The sequence below is a fragment of the Perca fluviatilis genome, chromosome 3 (genome assembly GCF_010015445.1).
Source record: "Perca fluviatilis chromosome 3, GENO_Pfluv_1.0, whole genome shotgun sequence".
Classification (NCBI taxonomy): Eukaryota; Metazoa; Chordata; class Actinopteri; order Perciformes; family Percidae; genus Perca; species Perca fluviatilis.
In genome coordinates, this window is record NC_053114.1 from 37,893,271 (window position 1) to 37,904,655 (window position 11,385).

The 11,385-nt window shown below is 41.6% G+C and overlaps 1 protein-coding gene across 1 annotated transcript; it reads right to left on the bottom strand.

The window, feature by feature from the left end:
• Nucleotides 1-305: 305 nt before the first annotated feature.
• On the bottom strand, nt 306-6,219 carry cplx3b (complexin 3b). The gene is made up of 3 exons (XM_039795929.1): nt 5,726-6,219; nt 2,972-3,059; nt 306-2,729 (listed from the first exon to the last, which is right to left on the bottom strand). Exons 1-3 carry the CDS (start codon nt 5,881-5,883, stop codon nt 2,505-2,507), a joined length of 471 nt encoding a protein of 156 aa, XP_039651863.1. The 5' UTR covers nt 5,884-6,219; the 3' UTR covers nt 306-2,504.
• Between the last annotated feature and the right edge of the window lie 5,166 nt (nt 6,220-11,385).

Below are 11,385 nucleotides of genomic sequence, written 5' to 3' on the forward strand. Positions count from 1 at the left end.
CAAGTTCATTATCCTAAAAATCAATTTTATTGCAGTTAAAACAACAAAATCACTGAAATAGCGATACTGTTAAACAAAGAAATGGCCAAAGAACAAGAAGAAACTGCGTGTCATGGCAGCCATTTCTTGAAAAATCATTTCCACGGATGACAACGCAAAAAAAATGACATTTGTATATTATTATTATTATTATTATTGAGTTATTAAATTATTATTTCAAGTCACACAAACAAAGTAAACAGTTTTCTTTATGGCTTCTGTTCCACCTATTTCATGATCAAACATGACAGATTCTAATGGCTCTATTATAAAAGGACTTATTGCAACTTTTCCTCTGCGTTATATTATTGAAATGTTATGAATGTATTGTTCATCTATCATATGACAACAACTACCATACTGAAATGTTTAAGTGTTGCCTAGGCTTTCATTCAGCAGTAGTGTGGCACCTGCAGCAAGAAAATTACAACTCCTCTTAGAGAAAACAGTCAAACTCTTTGCCCATATTTCTATTTTTTTTTTAAATAAAATGTGTATTCTTAAGATGCAAAACTTTTATAATCATAAAGTACCCAAAGAAAAGCAGGGACAGATATGAGATCAATGCTGACATCCCCCACAGAACCACTGCTCCATATAAGCACACACTGTCAAAATGTAGCGTATATGGATGTAACACAACATCAACGACATCCCCTCTTTATTCGCTGACGCCTTCACTTAACGTTTGGCTAGAAAAACAACATAGACAGAATACTGAGTTACGCCGTGAAGCCCACAGTGACTGTGTCTTGTGTAACCGTACGACCAGCACTCTCAGCCACAGGACACGTTATTATTTTTTTTTTTTACGAAGACACCACTTGACGTATCACATCGGCTAAACAACACCAATCCACCAGCACAAAACGGCACCACTGAGACGCAACGGTCAATGAGATGGAGGACAGGTCAAACGTGATGTGACAACACTACAGGGAGTTGATGAAAACGGAGCCAAAAACGACCCGCTGTTGACAGTATAGGCAAACAGCAGATACATTACATCTTTACATTACAACATAAATATTTGTATGTGGATTTATACTTACACCAGTTACACAGTTTGACGCATTTGGGCCATTTCCTTTTATGTTGGTCAAAGTGTTTTCAACAACCTCTGGATGCAGCACAAACACAGATTTGCTCCCTATACAGTATATGTAGTTGATGCTAAAATTTGGGAGCATGATTATTGTACACACTTTAACTGTAAATTCTTACAACCTACAAGTTGCAGCAAATCTAAGAAATGATTTCTGCCTGCTCACAAATAATTTGTTGCTTTTAATAAAACTAAGACATCTCCTGGAGTACCAAACAAGAAGGCCCATCTTTGTAAAAGTAGCTTACAGATGTTGGAGCTCTAGAGAAGACAACCTTGTACGGACGTCCAAGGCACGCTGAAGTATGAAAAAAAGCTTTAAAAAAATAATAAAGAAAAGCCTATATAATGATATGTCTAGGAAAAGATTAAAACTAAAATGAGTGCAGCTCACTGGAAGCTTTAATCAGGGCACCAAGGGGCCAACATTAGTAAGCTACTTAGGACAAAAAAAGCCTCATTTGTTGCTCTAAATAAATATTGCTCATTTCTAAGATTTTGTGCTTTTTGTACGTGGAATAAAAACACCCCCACGAATGGCTCCATTATTTCATTTTATCCTCCATATTTCCCAAATTTAACATAACACACACATGGCCTCCTCACATGAGCCGGTGTCAGCCGTGTGCATGTGTGTTTAAACTTTTCATTCCCACCAAGCAGCTGATCTCAGTGATCCTCTCTCATTTCATTGAAGGTTTAATGTGTTCATCAGTGAAATCATCTGCTGTCTGTTGGCAAGCAATGAAAACCTGCACATGTGCACACACACACACACACACACACACACACACACACACACACACACACACACCCCTGAAAGCTCTGCTGCAGAATCCTATTGTGTTATCACTGGTCATGTGAGGTACAGAGAGTGAAGGAGGTTAGGGAATGAAGGAAGCAAAGGATTTAATAGATGAATATTTCTCCGAGGAGGAGTTGCTCTAAAGGTGGAAATAATCTCATTGGTTAAATCTCAATGGGAAGAGCCAAATAAGTCTTTCAGAGTGCAAGTTAGCTAATTCCAATAAAAAATATGGATGACATTCATGACTCTTAGGATATTCGAAGGTGACAGGAAAGCTAACTAAACTAGCTCACCTCGATGACGCTATGGCAAGAATTCTTTCTTTCCAGTAAGTAAGACGAGCCTCAGATTTCAGCTTCCTCATCTTTTACTTTCTTTCCTGCAGGGCCTTTTGTCTAACTTTGCGCAGCTAGAAAAACTGTTATTATGTGGCACTGCCAACTGGCATTCCACTAAAGCAATAAGAATATGTTTACCTCCAGAGCAGCTCTGCCTTTGAAAAATATTTGTACAAGTAAAACTCTAATCTTCTGGGACTTAGAGTTGGCCAGATCACATGAGACTGCAATTCTCTGTCTGCTTTTTGAGGTCGTCCAGTGTGGCCTGGGCTTTGTCTTTCAGCTGGTCGATGTCCACGTTCTGGATGTTGGACAGCTGGCCCAACACCGACTGCTTGTGCGCTTCCTCCTGGTTGTCCTCAGCGATCATCTTGGCCAGCTCTGTGGGCAACACCACATCGTCCCCCGCCTGCTGAATCTGGGTCTCATCTAATTCGTTCTGAGGTAGATACCCAAGAGGACAGGAGAAAGAAGGACAACACATTTAAAAACATAAGGTTTTCATATCCCACTGTTGATAGAAATATAGTACTTGGCTGCAATAATGTGTGGGTTTTACAAAGGCAGTGATCCTGTAGGAGACATTTTTGTGTGTGTGTTATGACATGGTCTGCCCTTCAATCCAAAAGATGCGTTCCCTTTGCTTTTCTTTAACAGAGCAGCAGAGCTGGATTAGTTTACCTTTGGTAGTCTGTACTTGTCCCGGAAATGACTTCTAATGGTGGCTCTCTCAGCTTTCTTCTGGGCAAAATTGGCTTCTCGTTCTTGTCTGCAAGAAAGGAGGAAGAATTGGGCAAGAATTTTTCAGTGTCATTGAACATACAAATTTAAATTTCAACTCAATTTCCAAATAAAGACGGCTAGGAAATATCTTTTTTTTAACCAACTGTGCACACTTTCCCCTATGGGACGCTTTGCAATAGCAACGCTAACTCCAAGCTCCATTCATTTAAGGTGAATATCCCCCAAATGTTACAAACATAACATAGTATCTGAAAATGAAGAAAACCAATGTTCATTATTGCCATGTGCAGTTTCATCTCTACTTTAAGAGCATCATGAGGCTCCTGCTGGATTTGGACCTCGGAGTTCTTGGAGCTTAGCATTATCCTGTCTCATCTTAACTCTAACTACAGAGTGTCGAGCCAGCAGAAGGAGCAGCAGCAGTGATGCCGTGGGGGGGAAAAAAACAGGAAGAGATGTTCTGCTTATGTTTAAGAGCCCCAGATGCAGCATCCTGCCAGTCCAGCGCTCCTGTGAGGGATTGTAGTCCTCTTGGGATGTGGACTATTAGAGGTAACCTACTAACTGCAAACTCACAACCACTCCCCCACTTTCAATGGTCAACTCATCCCACACATATCATGGATTTACCTCGCCTTAGCTGTGCATCATTGCAGTCTGCCTCCCTAGCTCCCTTAAGGCTGTAAACCCTCAAAAGGAGCTTTGCAAAATGAGCAGTTTAAGGCAAACCATCTAAGAAATGAAAGATGATACTCATACCATCTTCATAATTGCCTTAAGTCTGACTCTGAATGCATACACAGATGGTATTGAGGCATTTATTTTTTTTTTTTATTCTACACATCATCTCATGTTACTCACTGTAAACAATCCATCCTACAGTATTTGATGCCTCCAGCAGAGGGCAGACAATAGTATGCTGGCAATGCTCTCTCCACTCATTGTCACTGGAATATTTATGGCTTCAGTGTAGCTCATAATTGTCCCTTGTAAATTGCTAAATTTGCTGAAATGCCTCAAACATCATGAGTCAACAACATGACATAATTCTTAACAAATGTGCTTGTATGACCTGAGGCCACACATAGCATGAATACAGTGACATAAGATTACATTTTCAGGGAAATACAGTAGGTGCTTATAATTAAAAATAGGAATATAGGATATTCTTCAAAGCTACAGTGGCAGAGGTTGCATTGCACGCCTGGAAGGATCAAATAAGCAGCACCCTCTAAAGGCAGAGGGGACACTGGGGGACCAAGTGTTTGTACCCAATGTGTCAGGGGAAGGGCATTTTAACTGGAGATGCAGCATTCATGGTGCTGTCCGTGTGAGCCTGAGTTCACTTTGTTTTAACATGAGTGGGCCAAATGCCAAATGGCACATGGGCCAATGCAGCGCTCACTTGCAGCCAATGAGCAGAGCTTTGTGTCTTCAGATGACCAGGGTTGTCACTGTGGCCCGGGTGCTGCTGAGGGGGATAAAATGTCTACTTGTGACATGCCAGTGTGAGCAATGCCCCCAACGTATTCTGCTTTAATCTGAACAGTATGGGCTCCTCTGTGATCTATGCTCATGTTTAGCACCTCTGACTAATAGCTCACTTCTACTGAAGGTCATATTATGATGGCAGAGCGTTCTCGCCAAGCCTCCTGTAGATCTTAGTGGGCTGAGTGTTAATGCTGAGTTAGGACTTCACTTCCCACTCATGCTTACAATGTATGTGAGGCACTTTGGATAAAAGTGTTCATCAAATCCAAATGTGTTAATGGGAATGAACCAGGGAAGGGAAACAATTGGATAAATTGTGTCTTTATAATATGTATGCTCCTCAGCAAAGAGCATATTTACTGCTTTAGACACCTATTGTGTAACTACTGAAATATATAATCAGAATCTACAATTATTCTGTAAAACTCTTGTCTAAATTCTTTATTCTACATTATGAATCTACATTATCTTATCTACGACCAGGGCCGTGAACATTTGATATGCATGTGGAGTCCTGCTCTGAGGGAACCATCACACTAATCAATAGTGAGCTGCTGCCTGCTGGGTGAACTCTGTTTGCCAAATGACCTTGTTGTTCCCTTATATTGTCCCCCAGTGCGAAACATTAACATGTAAATAATTCACTTTTGCAGGTGAGAGGAAAGATAAAAGCAAGCATGCAAGAAATGAAAGGTGCACAGCTGGAATCACAGCTGTGTGTATATATATAATGCAGCTAAAAAACTTAATTACAGATATAATAGAGGCCTTACATTTTATAATATAAATAAATCGCAACCATCTTGAGTAGTAAATTATGTGCATGATAAAAGTCTGCTAATAAGGGGGGAAAAAACACTTTATTTACCACAAAGTCTGATTCATTATTCACCCGCACGGACGGAACGTGTTTTGCCCCAGGCACGAATCCGTGTAGACATTTCCGTGGAAGAACGATTCTAGGAATCCAAAAAAGGCGCTACACAATTTGAAGCTAAGAGACTGAGAGCTCCCTGGGCGAGAGGAGCAGCTGTGTGTGGAGCGCTCGGGTTATTGCATTGATGCGTAAAAAAGCGCACGGCGCACTGGGAGCGATCTGCAATTTACACACACAAATGCACTGTTTAAATATGCCACGCTTTCCCGACACATAGGTTTTCATTACAACTTCAAAATCACAAGCTTCAATCATTGCCTTACTTTTCCTCCTCTAACTGTTGCTGATATTGTTCAAATTCCTCTTGAGTCATCCCCTGCGCGGCGGCGTCCGATTTCTCTGCTTCGGGTTTCTCCTCCGTCAGTCCGCCTGTCAGGTTCTTCAGCTGTCCTCCTACCATGTGTTTTACCATGAAAGCCATGGCTGCGCCTCGGAGAGTCCTCTAATTGATCGGCTGAGAAGTCGAAGGCTTTGATGCGCTCTTGGATAGAGCAGTGACGGTGGATAAATATCCGTTAAGTGACGCTTAAACCAAAGCGCATGTAACTTTCAAAGGCTCGGCTCGGCAATCAAACTGGGGGGGAAAAAAAATTACTCCAACGGCGCGTTGGAAGCTGGCAGTTTCAGCACCACTGGCCCTGGACAGCTCCGCGCCGTGAAGGATAGAGAGGAGCAGCTCAGTTATGAGTCAACAAGTTGGCGCTGAACTCTACCAATCCTGTGACTCCGTCCGCAGCCACCACTCCCTCCACCCAATCCCAGACAGGCACCGCCGGACTGAGTGTGCGCTTGCATTGCGCGCGTCGGCATCGTGGGCTGCTTCCGTGATTCGCCGTCTGATTATAACTCACGATGAAGTCAGGGGGACAAACAACACGTGAGGAGCCTCGGTGTCTCCTGGCTGTTTTGGTGCCTCCGTCTCTCTCAGGGTCATCTGCGCGCTGGAGCCTAACACATAGTTTATCAACACACAAAAAGCGTCCTAATTGCAAATTAGTCAAATGGCTGTCTATTAAACCCAAGGCATGAGCTCTGTTTATTGGCCTAATCACTTAGAAATGAAAAATCGCCGTCTTCCCTAGTAGGATTTGCTTGGTGTACACAAACAAGCTCATTTCTACCGAAATTATGTGTGTGCAGTGCAAGTACATGTATCTTTCAATCTGAGCACATCCTCATCCTCCAGGCACATTTAATGTCCTTGTAAATATTCTCTGCCCCTAACATTCTGGAGCCTACATGCTAAAATTAGAAATGTTGTCTCCAGTTGCATCACCATACTGCTCCTGTAGTGACTCATGTATCAGTGGAATTTATAATATTAGTGTCTCATGCTTATTAGGCCTCCTATAGGATTTTCTGTGCTATTTCTCCTCATGTTTCAGTTTGATGGGGTAGGCGGGTGAATAGTTCAACTTCCATCGCCACAAAAGATGATTTATTAAAAGGCTGGGTGGTTCTGGATGACACTGTGACAGTGTTCAGCTGGAAAGCCTTACTTCTAAAAAAAATATGACCTACATGTATGTGTGTTTGAGGACTATTTTAAATCTCTCTCTCTCTCTGTGAGATTCTTGACATCCACAGTGTGAAAGGGAACTTTGATTACAAGTCAACAACTTCAGCGTCCTGATCCTCGCAGCAGTCTGACACCGAGCCTGGCCTACTTTCCCCGTCCCTGTGGATCAGGAGAGACAGAGAGCGTCTCGGTGTCTTTTTGTCACAGGCTTAGCGAGGCCCTTTTAGCCTATACCTGCCTCGCTTTTTAAAATCTCTTTCCAACTTCAAAGCTGCCACCGGTGAATAGATTGAAACGTAACGTGGTGAATAAGATCAAAACTGTAATCTCTGTGAAATTTAATAAAAAGAAAGAATTTGCCTAACCAGCATGTTTCAACATCAAATTATATCTTTTCGCTTTTGATTTTCACCCCCATGGGATCTGTTCCCAGCCCAGGTCTCACTCACTTTTTTTTTTGTATGGATTATCACTGAGCCCTGACTACAGGTGCTCTAGCAGGTACACACAGCAGGAGGTTTTAATCCAAGATGATGTAAAATACACACAGCAGCTTAATGGTTAAATTCATACATTTCAGAAAAGAGGACTACAGCCTTCACACGATGACGTGTTCCGGCAGTTGAGCCTCACAGAACAATCAAACAGGCCTTGAACGTGAAAGTCCTTTTTCAGATAGAGCTTCTAACACAGAGGTGTTGTGTGTTTATTGGCACCAAACCTACGACAAATACATCCACCCCCTTTCTCTCTGTCATCAGTCGAGGTATGAACAAACAGAGCAAGCCCTGGACACACTCAAATCTTCCCCTTCATTAAACAATTTTCTTTAACAACATACAAAACATACTCGCAACATGAACCCCCACACCCATCTCACAACCTGGTCATTACCACCCACCCAAAATCAATAAAAGCTGACACAGTAACTACAATATTCAACAAAATGGTAACAAATACACAATGAACCATAAACCAAATAAACATATGTATTAATGACAACACAATAAGCCCATTATACATGTCTCTCCTCAGCACAAAGCTTCTTAGGGAGGCCTCCAGAAAGCTCAGGTACTTTTCCCCTTTTCTAGTCTACACATCCAATCTGACAAACCGTTTATATGGCATCTTTTCAAACGCCGCCACCCTAGCCATCTCACAAGTCCATTCCTGGATTGACGGCACCCCTTCATTCTTCCGTCCCCTTAATATAATCTGTCTGGCTATCATTAAACTAATCTGGACCCAGCTTCTTATGTGCTTATCCATCCCGATAGGACAGACCAATCTCCCAGAACAAATAATCTTGGGCTGAATGGACCCTGGGTCCCTGCAGTCCGACATAGGTCATTATGTATCCCAGTCCAAAATTCGTGGACCTTATCACAGGACCATAGGACATGAAGTAATTGGCCGTCCTAATTTCAAACATTCTTTGCTTTATTAATGTGGTCTCTTTAATGTTGCCTTAGTACAATGACAATAATGACAAGGTAGAGGATCCTTTCATTACAGTCTGTGTGCTGGGGAGGCTTGTTTAGTCTGTAATGGCAACATTCTGTTTAGTTGCATGTGGCTCAGAGACTGATATTGGACAGTGGTAGCTTTCTTTGGAGTTTTGAGTGTTTGGCTTTTGTAAGACAGGTCCAGGGACATGATTCTTGTGTTAGGAGTTGCTAAATAGGGGCCACTTACGAGCCTAGTGGAACTACATAATAATTGATGGAGCATTCAGAAGAAATTGCCTATCAAGCCAGTAGGGCCAGCCAATGTAGGTTAGCCTAGATCTAATATTAAGTACTTTGCTTGGGCGAGAGTAGAATTGAAAAAAGAATTTAAAGGCATGTTAGGTCAGGGTTAGAGAATGGCGTCGCCTGTCAGAGGGCTCAGTAGATAAACGCATTCTTGTGAACGGGTTCGTATGATATTGTACGAAAACGTATGCACAACAATTCGATATTACAGCGACCACTGACCACGTGACGACAAACCGTAGAAAAAATACATGGAATACGAATTAAATTGCATTACTTTTCGTAGCTTTATGTACGAATGGTTCATGAGAACAGCCTGAGTTGATTTATGACAGCACAGCCTGATACCCACTGCAAGGCGTAATTAACATTAATACTGGGCTGCAAAATAACTGCAAAATTCCAATGCATTTCAAAACTGCGTTTTCAATTCATACTTAGTACAAGTCAAGTGAATGCAAGTGAATTCCCCACATGAGATTAGTGCCCAATGAAAGCTATAGCAGACCATTACACAACAAGAATAAGTCTTTAAAGAATTTGTCACAATCAGTAAAATTTTTCCACATTACAGGATATGTTTGCGCTCTTCTCTTGCAAAAGAGGACACAATCTGCTGTTTGTTAAATAAGAGCATGTGGCAGTAAAATGAGACCTTCACGGTCAAATACAGAAAACAACATTACTCACAGAACCTGATTTAGAAATAGGCTCATGTCAATGCTCCCTGGCTCCTGCTTGTGCTCAGTTAATCTTTACTGCCCACGGCACTGTGAAAATTAACAGTTAAGGTCTATGTTACGTATATATGAAGCACAAGTGCATGCAAAGCCTTCACACAGATGTTTACTGTAAAGACCACGCATGGTTGCACACAAACCTGACATGTTACCTTCCCTTACTGCATAAACATCTGTTTGGCCTTCAGAAGTTTTCCTTTTTTCTGCTATCAGTCAAAATAACATAGGTGAAAAATAAAATTTTTTATTATAAAAAGTCATGAATAATGTAGGGAAACATTGCAGATGTAGGCCGATGATGACAAATAAATATTGTGCATTAAAAATGGAGAACATTTGTCCTTTGAATAAAAATAAGAAGAATGTTTGAATCAAAAGCAACAGAAGGTTAGAGAAGCATGACATACTGTGGTTGTTTTGAGGCAGGAGGGATCACAGAGTGAGTCAACGTAAGCAAAAGCATCATGCTGGCTCCCGCCCAGTCATACTTCCAGCCTGGTTACACTTGATCTTCTAGGATTAGGAGCCTGTGTGGGTTTGGGAGAAATGTACATCATCAAATGTTACACCTTTTTGTTTCTTTAGTCAAGGGATTAGATTCATCAAACAAATGTGCCCTGCAGGAAACAATATGTGCATTGAGGGAGTTTTTTTTTTAATTCACACAGGCGGAGATGGCGTTATTAGCAAGTCACTGGGATGCCTGTCATAAGGAAAGCAGTGTGTGAGTGGTGCCCCCCCTTGTGAGATGACAAAATATCACGCTAATCCCATTAGAAGTGAAAAGTGCTCTGTGTACTCGATGACAAAGCTTGTTTTTGTATCAAGAAAGAATCTGAGGCCATTTGGAGATGCTGATGATTTGCTGAGATTTATTTCTGCCAGCGTCAGGTCCGGACCAGAGATCGAACAGACAGGTGGGGTCACAGCAGCACGGCACCATATGGTGGCAAGCGAGTCACCCCAGCAGCGGTGGTTTGATGCCCTGCAGGCTGTCTAGGAGGTGTTGAACTACACCACATGTCAGCATGGCAACTGTCCCCCCAGCTAACATCAACTACTTCTTCATGAGCTGAATATTATGGCCCTGCAACAGGGCAAAAGAAGACCATTTAAACTTTTGAACTTGACATTTAAAGCTGCATTAAACTGGGTCTGAAAAAGGTTTTTCTGTTGCCCTTGAAGGCTTGGTTACCAAATAGAAATAAAACCACCATACTGAAATAATTACATTTCAAAATGCACAGCTATATGTTTTCCCCAGAATTTGTGTCCCAGTTAGTGTCAATCACTTTCACAGGGACTACTTCTTCAGTAGAAAGTAGTTTAAAACTGTTTACAATGAGGTTTGTGGATTATCCAGGTTTCTGGAAAGAGATATGTTTCAAGCAGCTCAAACTAAATTATATTCCCCTCTATTGTATTGGACTGGTGGCAGAAATCTCAGAGACATATTTTAAAACCTGGGCAAATAAAGCTGCCATATATTGATATCTATCTTTTTTGTGTGATTTCAGTGGCAGTAGTGGCCTCTAAACTAGTCTTTCAACAAAGGAAAAATGCCTTTCCTGTAAAAAGTGGTAAATGAAAACAGGAACCCACACTTTGATTCGAATTACATGTTGGCATGGCTGAAAGTGTGAAAAGATGCTACTAAGAGACACACTCAGTGACTGATTTCCCAGCAGAAAGATGAAATGTTTAGAGAATTGGCCAAAAAAGGTTGTGAAATGGAGAAAAAAAAGGCCCAAAATGGTCAGAAACATTGCAGAACAGCTGCCTCCAAAATTGCAAGCAGACGGGTCTGAGAGTGTAATGCAAAAATCTGAAAGAAAAGCCATTACTGAAATAAATGGTGAGAGCTGCTGATAGACACGTTTGCCGTGAACTCACACATTGCACACGTGAGC

Excerpts from the sequence above, each read along its gene's own strand:
- cplx3b (XM_039795929.1), bottom strand. The coding sequence starts at position 5,883 with ATGGCTTTCATGGTAAAACACATGGTAGGAGGACAGCTGAAGAACCTG. Across the intron at positions 3,060-5,725 it reads CAACAGTTAGAGGAGGAAAA|ACAAGAACGAGAAGCCAATT; the intron begins GTAAGGCAATGA and ends CCTTTCTTGCAG. Across the intron at positions 2,730-2,971 it reads ACAAGTACAGACTACCAAAG|AACGAATTAGATGAGACCCA; the intron begins GTAAACTAATCC and ends TATCTACCTCAG.